Source organism: Notolepis coatsorum (assembly GCF_963971535.1).
Source record: "Notolepis coatsorum genome assembly, chromosome: 17".
Lineage (NCBI taxonomy): Eukaryota > Metazoa > Chordata > Actinopteri > Aulopiformes > Paralepididae > Notolepis > Notolepis coatsorum.
Genome location: NC_140181.1, coordinates 47,785,555 through 47,803,652, shown reverse-complemented (window position 1 = coordinate 47,803,652; position 18,098 = coordinate 47,785,555). Strand labels below are relative to the sequence as shown.

The 18,098-nt window shown below is 41.0% G+C and overlaps 1 protein-coding gene across 1 annotated transcript in view; it reads right to left on the bottom strand.

Annotated features, from left to right (window-relative positions):
* The window catches only part of nphp4 (nephronophthisis 4), a gene marked incomplete at both ends in the record, with an annotated part of 904,050 nt that overhangs the window by 331,940 nt on the left and 554,012 nt on the right, over positions 1 to 18,098 (bottom strand). The window contains one exon of the mRNA XM_084333446.1: positions 13,696 to 13,883. Within this exon, the coding sequence (XP_084189572.1) occupies positions 13,696 to 13,883 (188 nt within the window). The remainder of the gene's footprint in view (positions 1 to 13,695; positions 13,884 to 18,098) is intronic.

Sequence of the window (18,098 nt, the reverse complement as noted above, 5' to 3'; positions counted from 1 at the left end):
CATCATGGATAGAGGAAGGGGGAATCGGCAGAGAGGGGAGATGTAGACAGAGAGATATAGATGGAGGAAGGGAGAGAGATATAGAGAGATAAGGAAACGGAGATAGACGGAGACAGAGAGAGGTGGGTGGTGGTGAGAGGAAAATGAGACAATAATAGATAGTGAGAGAGAGAGATAAAGGAGATATAGAGGGATGATACAACAATATAAAGTGTGAGTGAGAGAGGGATATATATGAGATGAAGAGATTGAGATGGAAATAGGGAGAGTGAGATATATATATATATATATATATATATATATATATATATATATATTAGTGCTGTCAGGCGATTAAAAAAATTTATCTAATTAATTACAGGATTTGTAATTAATTAATCTAATTAATCGCATTTTAATCGCATAACAATTTTATGCCTGATATTCTATATTATATAATCATATTTCAAATTGCATGTGTCCGGATGGCAGAATTCAGTACTGTATCTACAAAACCTTCTGTTTAATCATCTTCCATCTATTAATTTGCTTAGATTTTTCAGGTCTGGTCAATTTGAGCATGGTGTTATTCACAGTCAAAGATACAATAAAATGTATTGATATTCTCATTTGGTTCATTACAATTTACTCAAAATAAAATTTTCATTCAATCAATCACTGCGCAGATTGATTGATTGAATGAAAATGTTATTAACAGATTGCAGAATGGGTACAATACAGTACGGCACACAATTGTTAAGGGGATGCAGACCAGGGTGCAACTTGCACCGTGCAATCCATTCTTTGTGGATCTAGCCCACAGTATTTCTGACACTGGGAATACATTCCCTGAGATTCATATAGATGTCCCTAGAATCAGATACCAAGAACATGCAAATGGACCATATTAAAAAATAAAAAAGTCTGTAAATGTGTATTCTACATTCTTATGGAATGAATGAGATACAAAAAAAAATATTATTAAAAAAAAAATGTAATTAATTTTGAGTTAATTTTCATAACGCGATAATTTGCTGTGTAATTAATTAATCTAATTAACGCGATAAACTGACAGCCCTAATATATATATATATATATGGAGAGAGGGGGGATATAGAGAGAGATAGAGAGAGAGAGAGAGAGAGAGAGATAGGGAGAGAGAGAGAGAGAGAGAGAGAGAGAGAGAGAGAGAGAGAGAGAGAGAGAGAGAGAGAGAGAGAGAGAGAGAGAGAGAGAGAGAGAGAGAGAGAGAGAGAGAGAGAGAGAGCGAGAGAGAGCGCGAGAGAGAGAGATAGAGAGAGAGAGAGAGAGAGAGAGAGAGAGAGAGATGGCTAGTGGGCAGGCATGCGTTCTTCATGGGACGGGGTTGCACTCCATGCCACCCCATGATAAGTACTCGCTATTTGCATATCAATAGCGCCGGTCGTCAGGTGTGTTAAATACGTTCTCAGATACATTCACACCTAACTTGTTGTGAAGACATGTGTTACATTCCATTCGTAGAGGCAATTAGGCACTGTCTTTAGTCTGTTCTCAAGCGAGGGGACATTAAATGCGCATTCGCGGGAGCGCGCCGGGAGCGCGCGTGCACGTGGTGCGTGCAACCCCCGATGATTTCAATAACGCACCACTGCTAGTGGGTGGTGGTGAGAGATAATGGAAAAGAGAGAGACTGAGAAAGATAATGCTCTATCCAGGAGAGGGAAATAGAGAGATCGAGAGAAAGAGAGATAGATAGAGAGACAGAGAGAGAGATAGACAGAGATACATAGACAGAGGCAGGCAGACACATGCATCTAGATATAGAAAGTGGGTGGGCTTGATAATGGGGAAGCATGGTGGTGGTTGGGGGGAGGGATTGTGCGTTCAATATCACACTCGTTCAATATCACGCTCCGTCAGAAGCTGTAATATCTCTTCCATTTCATTAGTCGCAACAGGAATAGACCTGACATCAATCACCACCCAGTTGTTTGATTGAAATAGAAAACGCTTTAGCATTATGGAACATCATAGGATGAGGGTCCTGCAGTTCCTACTGGTTTGGTTAAACGAATAAGAAAAAAAGGTTGTTTATCAAATCCTGCACTAGCTGGGTTGATGTTTGTTTTAACCTTTATTTAGAGGGTTGACTGAACAGTCCTGCACAGTCAGCAGTTTCTGCTACTTCATGCTCATTGGTTTTACACACATTCACACACCTGGGAGCTGCCCAGTATGACACTGTAGGCCAGTAAGCGGTTCCACTGAAGCAATTTACCCATCTTTTCCTGACCCTCCAATGACAACTGTTGATTCCCTCTGTCAAACACATTTATTTTCTGGCTTTTTCTTGATTGGTCTAGCTAAGAGAGAGCCGAGCCGAGTCAGTTACGTGGGTTAATGGTCAATGGTTGTAGTTCTAGATTTTCCCAGGCCGAACAAGGGTTCAAACCAGCAACCTACGAGTCACAAGCCCCCCTCTCTTGCCTCACCACAGTCGGATGGCAGTATCACATCTATGGTAGTGAGTGAATATAACTTTTTCGTATGGTATACGTTCATGGTTTTGTTTATCATTGTGCCTGAATGTCTGTCTGAGAGGAATATGTTTACTGGCTGACTTTTAAACACCAAGCTCATGTCCAGGTGTTCGCTCAGCAAGATACAACACTTTTTCAAGACATAATGAGTCATTGAATACCCCTGTTTAATACCCACTGGTACATACTACACTACTATCACTGCTGCTACTACTACTACTACTACTGTACTACTACCGCCACCACTATCCCAATACTGCTGCTACTACTATGGGGCAGCGGTGGCCTAAACTGGTTAGAGAAGCGGGTTTGTGACCGGAAGGGTGCCGGATCGATCCCCCGGACCGGCAGGACAAATCTGGGATGGGGAAGTGAATTAATAACGCTATCCCATACCCTTAACTCATTCAGCGCCGTGGATTAGCCTCATCCTGTAGTAGCTACCGCCACCGCTGTAAACGATGGGAGTCGCTCACCTTGTTTGCAGGGCTATAACTATTTAAATATTATAGCTATGGATGCAATACTATGGCCCATTTGACATCGAGAATCTATCGTTCAAGATGTGAAAAAGGAATATTTTTTCCATCCATACATTCCTGTTTTATACCGTGGTGAATATAAGTATGGTTTTAGAGCGGTTTAGGGTAATTCATGGGAGGCTAGTAATGGGCTGTGACACATATTATACTTAATCCATTGGCGTTTCGTGCCTATACACGCTACAATAAAAAAATCAAATGCATATGATCGGTATATTATGTTCCATCATGCATGCATGAAAGGGGGGGGGGGGGGGGGGGGGGGGGGTCGTTTCTGATAAATTGATTGTCAATAGCGGCATTCGTTAGTACAACAGCATACGCTGATGAAGGCTATGAAAACAAGGGACAACCAAGCTGAAATTGTCGTTAAATTGCTCTTACCTGTGGCTGATGAGATTCCAAAAAGAATATTCCAATTATTTGATTGCCATCTGTTAGATCATAATGTCCATTTGGGCCACGACATAACCCCCCACAGCATAATGAATCGGGCGTCCCGAAAACTATTCAATGCGATCGGGTAGACTGCCCGGATGAATTTCAATGATACACAGCCACATACACAGAGTCACAAAGGGAGTGCAACATCGGCCGCATACCACCAGGTGGCACTATTGTACTTTTTCGATCTCAGAGTCATTCCATATGGTTACACAGCCTGCCTGGATGATTTATGACTGTAAATGGCGAATAAAAGAAATAACGATCAAATAACGTATACTGTATATATACGTGGTTGGCGTTATTCGATTCAAATTGTTGTTGGCAGGGAATGAGTTAACACCAACCGTTGAAGTGCCCTTGAGCAAGGCACTTAACCCCTAACTGCTCTAGTGGAGTTGCTCAGTGGCCAACGGTGTCAGACTGTGGTTGTACTGGGCAGCTCCCAAGTGTGAATGGAACTACGTGAAAGTGAATTATACAATGGCATGCACATTTCTTGATTCTGATTGGCTGAAACACTTCTTTCAGACGTTGTTATTTCTCATAACACACTCCACGTGATCCCACAACCGAATTACTTTGTTTCCGAATCACTCCGCTGTTCGTGTTTTTAGGAATGAAACCAAGATGGCAGGCAATAATCTTTATGAATGGATGTATTGATAGCGTCATAACGACTAATTCAAAAATGATAAAGTCACGTGGAATGTGTTAGTTGCTTACACAATGTTGGATTATGTAATTGGTTGGTCATGACTCATTGTGAGTCACTAATCTGTTGTTAGATGCCATTCGTTGTAGAACATCCCTCTCCTTCAAAAGGACACTGTCATTTCACTGTTAATAAAATGTTCAATCAATCAATCAATCAATCAAATAACAACCGCTAACTTCACTGTTAGATGACATGCTTTGTAGCAACCTATGTATAGATGTAGCACTGTCTATCTGTATGTCATATATGTTATGATGCATTGACAATGGGGGACCCTGATGTAAACAAGACGAAAGTCTTTCTCTTTATGAATGGATGTATTGATATCGTCATAACGACTCATTCAAAAATGATAAAGTCACGTGGAATGTGTTAGTTGCTTACACAATGTTGGATTATGTAATTGGTTGGTCATGACTCATTGTGAAACAAAATATAAATCGCAGGAAGTGTGTTGTTAGATGCCATTCGTTGTAGAACCTCCCTCTCCTTCAAAAGGACACTGTCATTTCACTGTTAATACAATTTTCAATTAATCAATCAAATAACAACCGCTAACTTCACTGTTAGGTGGCATGCTTTGTAGCAACCTATGTATAGATGTAGCACTGTCTATCTGTATGTCATATATGTTATGATGCATTGAAAATGGGGGACCCTGATGTAGGGCTGGGCGATATAACGATAACGATAAATATCGCGATATATTTTAATAATCGATATTGAATATAATTTTTTTTTTGTGACCTGCAACAGGGTAGTTTTAAAACCAGAGACAGTGGACAGACTTGTCTTTCTTGCCTGCAACTTAAAGTAATGGCTTTGCTTGTCCAAATGACAATACTGACCAAATTGAGATTTATTTTTCTCTTGTCCATTTATTCTGTTTGCTTTCTAATTTAAAATACAGTTCGAAACCGTCTGTACACAGTAGGCTATGTGTGCTAGCAGAGCTAGACTCCAGTCACAAGTCACGGTGCACATGTGCAGTGGTTTGTCCACCAAAGAAGCGCCAAAAGATAGAAAATAAACGAGCAGAGCCACTCCCCTGGAGCCACAGCCAGCAGAGAAGCCGGTTTACTTTAGCTTTTAAACCAGCTGCAGCCTGAGAACTGGAGTGTGAGGGGATGTAACACTAAAGATGGCGGCAATGACAAAGAATTGCTGCAAAATAAACATACATCTGTTGTTTTAAAAAAACGATTTTTTTTATTTTTTTTTACTTATAACAATTTCGATAATTATCGATATCGAGAAATATGATAACATTATCATATCGTTATCGCGATATGATTTTTTGCCATATCGCCCAGCCCTACCCTGATGTAAACAAGACGAAAGTCTTTCTCTGGTCTGCATCCCCTTAACAATTGTGTGTATTGAGCTGTACTGTATTGTACCCATTCTGCAATCTGGTAATACAATTTTCAATCAATCAATCAATCCAATAACAACTGGTAACTTCACTGTTAGATGGCATGCTTTGTAGCAACCTGCCTCTGCAAAAGGACACTGTCGCACAAAGTGATTTCACTGGATGTCCCGGACACAATGGAAGTATGGATATATTCGTAACGAATAATTAAAAAAAGATACCGTTAAAACACATTGGGTGCCACGCCCCTTTGCCCAGATAACCCCTTGAGTGCCAGAGCTTTTGTCAATGGGAGGTCGGGGATATTTGCGAACGCTTAAACTATATCTATAAATGTATAAATTATGGCTATGGGTCTAAAACACCCCTCGCTTATCAATGACTTGCTTGCAGTCAACATGTACGAAACGGATTGTTTTTTCATTGGTACATTTTCCGTTTTATACCGTTTTGAATACGAGTATAGTTTCGGAGAGTTCTAGTAATTTCAGAGAAATTCCGCGATAATAGCCCTTTAGTGGAATACACAAAACACGTTGTAATTTTTCGGCTGATTTATTAATCGTTTTCAAATAAACGCTAGATTATCGATAGTATATGTGTACTTATGCACGCTAGAGAAGCGGGCTGAAAAATCTATTATCCATGACCTGGTCAGCGCTAACGTCATACACGCACACACACACACACAGACACGTTGTGATCGCTATGAAAAAAACATCTGATTAACCCAATACTGGTAAAATAGAGTCCTTACCTCACATCAGATGTTCTGCAAAAAGATTAATCCAATTCCTGATCGCCATTCCAAATATTGATTGCGTTTATTTATCCAACGTTATAGTCGGAAACACATAATCGAAAGCTGCTCCGAGCCTCCCCAGTGAATGTGGTAACAGACACTGCTTGCCAGAGATGGGGAAACCCTGGACCGGACTTTTTCTCTGATGCACATGGCCACTCAATCCAATCCAATGATGTGCATTACCATCCGCAGGGCTGTACACTGTGACGAGATTATCGCAAATTGCCCCTTAATTTGGCCTGTGCGAGTGGAAAATAATATTTGGGGGCAACCTTGCGAGTAGTGATTTCAACCCCTCATTCGCATTTCACTCCTAAATTAATCCATACAAATTGGATACAAAAAAAAGTTAAACGTTAGCCTACAACCAGGGCTGTACAGTGTGACATAATGTCGCGGTGCTATGAAAAAATCTGTCGGCAATGAATGAATTTACTGCGATAGCCTGTGTGAAGAAAATATTTGCGTGTGAAGTGAATCTGAGTCACGCTATTCAACTTGGTAGTTGTAGTCTATCGTGCGATTAAATACCATGTCCCCGTCTGGTAGAGTCCCATCCAACACCAAATCCCATAATTCCTAGCGAACCATCTAAACGAAACTGAATGTGGGCTATTGCATCGCCAAAGAAAAACTTCATTTCAATAAGTTTAAGCCGCTAATTTAGCTCTGCAAGAAGAACGGAGCGGATATCAGTGCATCTTATGACAACCACGTCCGATGTGGAGAGATGATAAGAGACCATAGCCGGTGAAATTAAGTCGGATCTGGCAGTGATGATTGGCGGGGACGCACTTCTAACGTTAGGTGAGTAGCCCACTATTAGGATGTTTTTCAATACTGTCTACTTAAATTTCCCACCGGGGATCAATAAAGTATCACCCTATCTATCTATCTAATAATGAGACAATATGCAAATAAGATAATACTAATAATTGTCACGGTTCCCCGTATATGAAATGAAAGTGGCTTGCAACTTACTGCTGGTAAAATCACTGTTTATTTCTCGTTTTGCATAGTATTACATTCCTCTTCTATAAACAATCAAAGTCCTACCGTAAGAGCCTCATACGGGTCAATTAAACCTTTTTGATTACAGTCTTTCCTTCGAGCTAAGTTGAACTGAACATTTCACTGTCAAAAGCGCAAACGTAAACAAGGTTGCGTCGCAACACGGTTTTCAAAATAAAGGTCACATATACACATACCGTAGTAGGCCTCTCAATTCTTATAAAAAAAAGTCCCGGATATACATAAACATTAATTGGCATAGATCTCTATAAATGGCCCAACACATTGATCACTTTAGGCACACCCTGAAACCAGTAACATCACAAATATGAAGCAGGTAATTACCCATAAAAATAATAAACCTTTCATGGGGTTATTTACAATAATAATAATTAATTTTATTTATACAGCACTTTTCATTGTGAAACAAAGGTATGCAGAGGTTCTTGTCCTCCTGATTAATGCAATGGTGTGTGTGTGTGTGTGTGTGTGTTGTTGTGGTGATCTCATTCAAGGAGCACTACACAAGCGCGCACACACACAGACAGTTTGTTGTTTTTGTTCTATTAGTGATTTACACACTTTCTCAGTTGGTTCATTATAAAATATACAAACCTGAAAACAAATGCACTTAAATGTTAAATAAAAGGACCACAGTAATGAGGCATGAGGAACATATTTGTTTGCACTATAATGGTAAAATTGTTATTAAAACATGTGCCCCTAAAATATATCTTCTGTGCCCCTAAATTTCTCATTTAGGGGCAAGTGTGCCCCTAGTTCAAGTTCAAGTTCTTTAATAGTTGTCATACAGAAGTACAGAATACTTTCATACAAAATGCTTCTTACTGTTACGCTCCAGAGACTGTGCTAGACAAGATAGTATCAAATAACATAATATAGCATGTAATTTAGAAGAAGAAAAATGAGGTCACAGTGTTCGGTATAGACATATGTACAATGTTCTGAGTTACCATATAATATACAGTACTATGCAGTGTACTAATGTACAGTACTATCTAGTGCAAAGCAGAAATGGGATGAGGTACAATTTTAGGTACAATTTACAGTAAGGTGTACGAGTTGTAGTGCAATCCTTCATCAATAAATATAAAGTGTGGGGAGTGGGTGCTACAGTGTGTTTGTTTAAAGTGGGTGTGTGCTATAAAGTGTGTGGAGTGGGTGCTACAGTGTGTTTGTTTAAAGTGAGTGTGTGCGTGTGGATGTGTGTGCTATGTGCGTTTGGTGGTTGTTGTTGTGTAGTGTTCATTCATTGTTCGTTTAGCAGCCTGATGGCCTGGGGATAGAAGCTTCTTCTGAGTCTTTCTGTGCTCGCCTTGAGACTCCGGTATCGCTTGCCTGACCGCAGCAGTTCAAAGAGGCAGTTGTTCAGGTGACTGGAGTCTTTAATGATTCTCTTAGCCTTGCCCGTGCAACGCTTGTTGTAAATGTTCTGGAGGGTGGGGAGCCCCCCTCCAATTGTGCGTTCGGCTTAGTGTACAGCCCTGATCCGGGAGACGATAGGCGGCGGTATTTGCCCTTTTCGAGCTCAGAGCCATTCCCAATGATAATGTCAGGCTGGATGGATGAAAAATTAATGGATATCGCTAATAAAAGAAATAACGAGAAATCTCGTCAATGGCACTCAACGCATGGCGAGTTAGGATGAGAAATCTCGTTGTTGGCACTCAAAGTGTTAACTGGAATATGTTAGTTGTTTACACAATGTTGGATTATGTAATTGGAGATGGCATGCTTTGAAGCACTGCACCTCCCAGCTGCTTATAGACACGGAGGCAACTTACATGTATTTTTTTTTTTTTACCTACTTTTTCTGCGGATGGTTTTGTGAATAAATCTCCATTATGCTTCAATTACTGTGTTTATTGTATAGCAATAAGGTTGGATGAATTTGGCCATTGTATAAAAGCATTACCACCACCGGTATGACTGTGTATGAACGAATAATGGACTCTGTGAAGCGCTCTGGGTGTCATGAAGAGCGCTATATAAATCCAAGTCATTATTATTATTATTATTATCACGCGACAGTGTGTTATAGAAATTAGATGACGCCTATGGGGGTCTAACGATCCTCGGCTGCGCCTCGGGCCTAACAACCACTCATAGGCGTGATCTCATTTCTATAACACACTCTGTCGCGTGATGTAATGCTTAATCCAGTCAATCCATAAATATATTAAAGAGGAAATTCAAAATGATGGTGTTCACAAAATACACCAGGGAGGAAGACCAACGTATTATATGAGAATGATTTGAAGGGTGACATGAGAGTATAGTCTAGTGTGTGTGTGTGTGTGTGTGTGTGTGTGCATGTGTGATTGTGTTGTGTGTAGTTGAAGTATTTGCAAATTGTATGGTATTATATGTATTGGTAATCGTGTCATACTTGCTGAAGTATATAGTTATTGATGGGGGATGGAAACATATAAGCTTTGCTTCTTCCATCTCCTTTTCAAACAGTGTATAGTTTTGGCTGTTTTATTTTTAAACTTTTGGGGGGGGGGGGGGGTTCCTCTTTTCCCATTTAATTTATTTTCAAATGTTGTTTTGCCGGACAATGGTAAATGTAGCCAAACTAACACTGTGGTTTGAAATAAAACGATTGAATCTTGAATCTTGAATCTTAAGCAGGGTGTAGCTGAAAAAGAGCATCCGTGCTCAGCAAACCTACCCTGGGTAAATAAAGGTTAAAAAAATATATATATTGTTACTATTACTACTACCTAGGGCTGACCTTCAAATTTTTTTTGGAATTCGAAGCTTCGGAGCCGAGATTCGATTTTAATTCGAAGCTTTGAGATAAAAAAAAAAAAAAAATTATAAATACATTTTTATTTTTTTTGTGGGACTTGTACAGCACTTTGTTCAACTTTGTCAGTGCTGTAAAGTTTTAACCTTTTTAAATCTTAGACAAACGAAACACTTTGCTTTCATGAAATATTGTAAGCCGTCATTTGAGGCTTTATAAAAGCAGCACAATGAACACACATCTGTCAGTACAGAGTCCGACCTCATCTTAAATAACAAACAGCATTGCTTGTTGTAATTAACAAAGAGAGACAGTTGATTTTGCAAAAAAATAAAAAATAAGTTTAATCTAGATTAATCTATCTGCAATCCTGGAGTTAATCTAGATTAATCTAGATTAAAATGGCTCATTTGAAGTCTGCCGAAGGCATTCAAAATATGTGTGTTCTACCTAGGGATGGGTATCGTTAGGATTTTATCGATACTACTACTCTTATCAATAATGCTTAACTGTTCGGTACTTTATCGACATTGCTTTATTATTTATAACTTTATAAATAAATATTATTTCTTCAGCAACAGCAGCAGCAATGTTCTTTTATATAACTTTATAAATAAATTATAAATATAATAAATAAATAAATATTATTTATTCAGCAACAGCAGCAACAATGTTTTAAATGTGTCTGAATTATAGACTTTTTATAATAAACAACAAATGTAAGATAACAAACTATATACACTGAATGATTAGTTGTTACCTAAAACCCTTGGACTCCACTGTAGAGAAGGGGTGCAGGCCTTTGACAACAAACTGGGTCACAGCCCTGTGAGACTCGTTCACCCTACCTCTGTCATCCTTCCTAGCTGCTAGCGTGAAGGGACTTGGCTGGGACCGGTGGTGGTAGAGGGAGGAGGGGTGGGCTGGGACATGGTGGCTGGCTGCAGCCTCAGCCTGACGTGTCATCTTTCAAATATATTTGTAGCTAAACAATTAGCTAAGCAATTATATTTTATTTATTAGCCTATTCGTAATAATTCGTTATTAGCCTAGCTAACTCGTATTATCTTGGCTTACCTGCAGTGGACGTGGATGGAGATGGAACACTGCGAGCAAAGCAGTCGAAAACGGCGCATTTCTGCAGACTAATGTTATGTTTTGACAACAGATGTTTTGACAAATTGCTTGTATTGCCACCCATAATTGCAAATGTTTTATTGCACTTGTGGCAACGTGCGTTGTTGGCATCGACTTTCGTAAAGTGTACCCAGACTTTCGTTTCGTTCTCTCCGCCATGATGAGCGCAGAGCTCGGCCTGTGTGGCTTCAACACGGAGCCACAGACAGGCCCCGCCCTTAAGTACCCGTATGTGTATGTGTGAGTGTGGCTCGCTGAGTCGCTGCGGCTCGCTTCTCGTGCAGACAGAGAGAGGAGAGGAGACCCAACTTGGAGAATAGATTAACGGCGTCAATTGTATTATCGCGCGATAATAGTCCGGCGTTAACGTATCCCGGTAACGGCGTTAACGGCCCAGCTCTAAAAAAATATACATATTTCTTTTATTTTCTTTTTATATATTCAAATTTTATTTTCATATTCGAATCCCATGCCCATCAAACGAAGCTCCGAAGTATATAAGACAGCCCTACTACTACCACCACAACCACCACCACCACAACCACCACCAACACGACTACTAGTAGTACTATGATTTGCTTTTGCTAGGTTCCAAAGATCTTGAGTCATTCATGTGTAGCCCTATATTCCTTCTCCTAGGCCAGGAATAAAGTGTTTCAGTAGAGTAATGTCTCTAGATGGCTCTCAACTGCCAGTCCCCTATACAAAGTGAACTTTATTGACAACTTCAATCTGTTCTGGGGGCGCAAAAACCTCTTCAGAAATTATGGATTTACCCTGAACAGATCTAGGGAAATTCTTTACACCTCCAATCTGGATTACACCACCCACCACCCAAGGAATTGGCACCATCCCCCACAACACCAGACAATGGTCGTCATTCTCGAACGGATTTACGAGAAAGTTACAAACAAATTATCTTGTAACTCCACTTGCAAACTTTTTTGGCATTCTCGAACGGCTCCTTTTCGGGGATTCACTCATAGCTAAGAACAGAAATTACAATCGTGGAAAAGCAGTCATAGATAGGACTGGTTAATTATAATAATAATAATAATAATAATAATAATAATAATAATAATAATAATAATAATAATAATAATAATAATAATAATAATAATAATAATAATAAATACGAGAATATTTGTATCATTAACAATTATGTTTTACATTTATAGTCATGACTCAATGAGGTGTTGTGATGTCAAAAAAAATAAAAAAGCACTACACAAACACTGCACATCAATTTCAATAAATAAATAAGACCTAAACTCAATCGCGCGGATATAGCTATAGTGGAATATAATGGACACATCTACATTCTGCTCCCAGCATATCCCATTCCTTTCATGTAGGCTATATATTTGCCGTGTTGTATTGATATTCCATATACCGTCTTTTTCTCATTTTTTTTTTTTTATTTATGGTTGGTTTTATTTATTTTGTACATTGCATTGCACATTGTTCCACAATGAAACAGAAACATTCCACTGCTCATCTTACTGTTCACAAGTTGAACCGGCACAAATGACAACAGACACAAAGGATACGTTTAATGGATCCCATATAAATCTATAGTTTATTAGCAACGATGCAGTGGCCTGCGGCTTGGTGAGGATGCATACAGAGCTGCGTGCTCCTGGGCAGCTGCGGTCAGTGCATGCACGCACGCACACACACACACACACACACACACACACACACAATATGGCATATGGCACTGAGGATCAGTACCGCAACCATGCAGACCTATTCGCAGAGAGCGATGAGTACCTACCAAGACCTGTGCAATACCCTGGAGCCAGCACTGAGGAGCCAGACCAGACTCCTCAAACCCTGTGCCACCGCACGTACAGGTACTGTCCACCTTGGGCACATGTGCATCAAGGCAGATATGCGTTTCCATATCTCAACAGAAAGCAATACCATTCCATCAACGTTAAAATCATCTACGACGCGCAGAACCACCTGCTCAACGTGGTCTCACGCTTCCCAAGAGGTGTACATGACTCCTACATCTTACAGAACAGATCTGTGGGTGTGCACTTTGAGCAAGGAGACGCTGGAGACACATGGCTAATTGGTAGTATATGCGTGTAATGAATCGTCCCAGCAACAGTAGGCTTCTATTATTCTAATGACTTGTTTTATCTACTAGTACCACCACCATCCTGACTACATTTACCCCTGCTACAACTACAGCAACTATTACTGTACATCTACTACTACTACTACTACTACTACCACCACCACCCACCCTACAACAACTAATGTTACTACTATTACTACTGCTGCTACTGCTACAACAACTGCCATTTTAAAACCAGAACTACCCTGTCATGACTGAGTGGTGATATATGAAGTACCCATCAGCTGCCAGAGCCCTTACCAGAGTTGGCGGTCCCATCCTTGTTGATCGGGGCCAGGACACATGGTAACGGATCGCTGCCTCTCTGCTGGACATTGTCAGCGGTCAGCAGTTTGAGCTGCTGAGACGTGACAGGCGGGAAGCGGTAAAACTGGAAGGTGAGGTAGATGTTATCAGGCCAGTCAGGGCCAGCACCCACCGTCGGCACCCTGGCAAAACAAAACAAAGAGACCAACGCTTATTCACAGAATAATAATGCTTTACAGTGGCTACTGAAATGACAGCCTTTTAACATCTTTTTGATGAAACATGTAACTGAGGGGTTACAAAACCCTGACTGTATTAAAGATTGTGATATATTAAACCACTGCTAGTTATGTACTTTAATTACTGGCCAGACAGTACATCAAAATAGATGGTGAACACCCACAAGAACACGGCATTGACACAGAAATACTATTGGAGGGTAATTTATTATTATTAGGCAACGTTTGGTTACAGAATGAGAATTAGGGTCGCGCTTGTATGGCGAAGAATATACGTAAAGTCAGTCAAGAGCATAAGTCACTAAGAATAGCAGGAATCCTACGATGGGTCTAAGCTGACGCCACCTGTTGTATAGTAGCGATTATATAGGGCAACACCGGTACCAACTGGAGACAATGGGTTCCCTCCGGGGTGTAAGGCCTGGAGGGTAGAGGAATGTTCGGGTACTCCGTCTGAGTCAACGAGGAATAAAGAGACTCCAGGTACAGGAGTCAGTGCTTGTACTCCCTTGATCAGCAGACAAAAGCAATAGTTGTAATCCAAGATGCTCGACAGCATTGACGACAGCTAGCCAGCCCCGTCCACGAGGCAGGCCCGAGTGGTAATCCTCACGAGGTTAAATCCCAAACGATAGTGGAAATTGTGGGATATTTGTGGATATCCTGATGAAGAATGTGCTCAGTCAACCGAGGCTTGGATAATAACAAGGTTTATTAACCAAACAGATAGAATACATAGAGAAAATGGCTGAGGCTCTCGCCCCAGGTGATCAGCTGAAATTACCCAGGTAAGAAGCCTTGATAGATCTCGGGAGGAGACCTATATAGTTAACAAGGGGGGGGATGTGGTCCCATTTGATAGGTCAGATGGGGGGGAGGGGGTACAGGTTTGGGGGACACAGGGGAGGGGGGTGTCTTATTCCACAGAGAGGGGGGGGCACAGGTAAAGGGATACAGGGGAGGGGGATATATTTACATGAGGACAATATATTATACCACAATACTCACTTTTCTTTCTTATAATGTGGGTGAGATTAATGTATAATATACCAGGATTGTTTGGAACAGGTAAAAGTGGGGACCGATGTAATCCATCGGTTATCAGATAATGAATAAAATAGAAAATAATTAAAATAATGAAAATGTTGGCCAATGTGTTCTGTTGGTTGGCCTAATAGTTTAAAATAGTATTATTTACATACTTGATTCATGACATGATCGACTGGACTGCGGTCTGTGTTATTTTGATATCAGAGATGTGGGAATAGATATCACCATTTTCTTTTATTAATCGCTCAAAATATCTATATCAATGAGTGGTCCTCAACTCTGATATCAAACAACAATTAACATAATCATTAGAAGCTATAGCTGTGCAAATATCTTGGCATACCTTCAGTCGTTCATGTCGTGATTCAGGGGAGCTAATGTGATGGTTGTGCATACAGGCATAGTAATACAACTATTACATACATGTGAGCACTGTCTCTGTGTGGTCAGAGTGCACAGGGTGAAAAACAAAATCGTGTGCATAATTATTAGGAATAGGATTTGCACATAAGGCTAATGTGTACAAAAACATTTTAACAACCGTTAACCTGGTGGTTAATAAAACTAACATGATTAAATTACTTAGGATCCAGTTGTATTTAACCTGAGTTTGAGTGTCATTTTCATCTGTGATTGCCTCAGTTTTGTTGGTCTTTACTTAGAATCAGGCAATTTTCTCCATTTCTTCTCTATAAATGAGGAGATAAAACGTCTTATGCATCGCTTCTGTATGTAATTCTAGTGCATATACTATCAATGGTTCACCATACAGGTGCAAAACAACGTTACATGTCCTCTTCTATGAAAGAATAAAACAACTGATTCTTTCTTGTCTGACAATACAATTTTGTAACCTAAGTAATTCAAATGTGATGTAATACAGTAACCAAACTTGGTGTCTTGGAACAACCCAACTGGTTCTGCCCTGTTTAACAATAGCATTTTGCAATGTGACTCTCTGGTCATTTCTCATTGCTATTATAAAATTGGTTAATGCAATCTTACTGATTGTATTTCATCATATTCTTAGTCCATAATTTTCCAGATACATATGAACTCTGTGAAACAGTTCTTGTTTGTGAATCTGACAGTTGCTGTGTCGTGTTGATCATCTGTTCTCGGTCTGTTGTGTGGCAGGGCCAAACAGTAACACAGTAAAAATTAAATACATACATAACAATGTGGACAATGTGTGTTCAGAAGTCTCTTGGTCTACAGGTCTCTGATGATGTCTCTTCTTGACGATGCAGTCGGGAACATTCACTGGTCGTCGTTCATTCAGAGGGGGCCTACAGGAGGTCGCCGTCCGCTCCCTGTGTACCTTGTCAAGGGTCACCGGTAGCAGTCAACTATAGTGGTCTTTTCCTGCAGCCTATGTTGTTCTCCACCACCATCACACATCCGCCACTGTGCTCACGCTTGGCTCCCATCAGGCCCAGAGACATGGTGGTCAGGGCGTTTTTGAATGTGTTGTGCTGGTTTCGCTGTCCTCTCCTCGTCATTGCGGTACCACTTGATGGAGGGCGAGGGCCCGCCGGTGTAGTGGCTAGTCAGTAGGACGCTCTTTTTCACACGGATGACAATCTTGTCATGGGAATCCACCTTGATGGTCGGGGACTTGGTTCCCATCTGCAGGTGATGGGTTTGGTCTGCAGTGCCGGGGTGGAGGCTGTCAAAAGGTTGATCTCCTCTTCGTCAGTGTCTCCTTGGTCAGTCTCCTTCGTGGTCCCCTGCTCCACTTTCTTGGGGATGTCTGTGGGCTGGGTTGGATGGTTCTCCCACGGTTGTTGTCGTCGCCTCTGGTTGTCAATTTTCTTTATGTGTCCCGCTGTGATTAGCTTGTCAATCTCAGCGCGGTACACAGTCTCTTGAGCGGGGTCTCTGGCTAGGCGCCGCTCTGTGTTCAATAGATACCGCTCCGTCGCTTCTTTTGGGGCGTGGAAGGTGGGCATACCCTCTCGCCTCAAGAGTGGAGTTGCGTATCTCATCACTCCATTGACTTTGACTCTCTTTGTCCCTTGCTCGAGGAGTGCTATGGCGTAAATGTCTTCCTTGGAACGAATGTCTTTCTTTTCGTTCTTAAAGGGCATTGTCTCTAGTGTCCATAGCCTCTCGACATGCTGTAGGAGGGTGGTGTCTTCTTCTGTCACTCTGGAGTGGAGGCAGCTAGTGGCTGCTGTTCGGTTAAGAGACTTAGCGAGGGGGCCTTGTAATGTCCATCCTAGGCGGGTCTCGACTGCTGCAGGACAGCCTCTGGGCCCTGTGTGGACCCGGTCTATCGGGACTATGAGGTCTGCATGGTCGGAGCCTATCAGCAGGGTCGGGGTGGCACCGTCGTCTCTCTGGCTGCCCGCTTGCTGCGATAGTGAAGGAGACATTCTCGCCCTTTATCGTCTTTAGATCTCTTCTTATTGTCCGAATCGTCATTGGTTGTGTCCGCAGCTTCGTGGTTCAGGTCGCGCGTCGTCTCACTCGTCCTGTCCTCTCACCAATTCGTGATCTGAGGGTGATAAACACTGCCTTAGAAAACTCCTCACATAAATGATTCAACGCCTTTCTGCTAAAGTGGAAAATCATTTTGGGATTAATTCATTTCATTGTAAATAAAATCACTTAATTGACAATAGGAAATGCAAACCAATTGCATTAGCAGTGATTCCTTACGTCAAGAAGGTCACATTCACTACAATCTTATCATTAGGCTTTAAATAAAATTAGTAAATGAATGGCCAAATCTTGAATCAGATAAAATAGCTATTTTTCTTCATAGTCTGTGATGTCAAATTTTAATTTGATCTTACCTCAGGATGCGTTGGCTGTACCTCAGGATACTTACCTCGCCACGACTTCTCTGGCGTTCTTCACATCTCAGTGTGGCTCATCATGGCATAGGGTGGGGAAAAAACATAAATTCTAGGTAGCCAGTTAATTTTGCATGAAAAACAATCATTCGTTTTGTCATCTAACCTTACTGTCATGCATTTGTCCTAATAAACTAATCTACACTGTAGCACTCAACACTTTGATGACCATTGTTACTCAGCTGATAGAGGTGTGCCCTGCCTGATGTCCTGTCGTACAGAACCTGTGAGTCGCTTTGGATAAAAG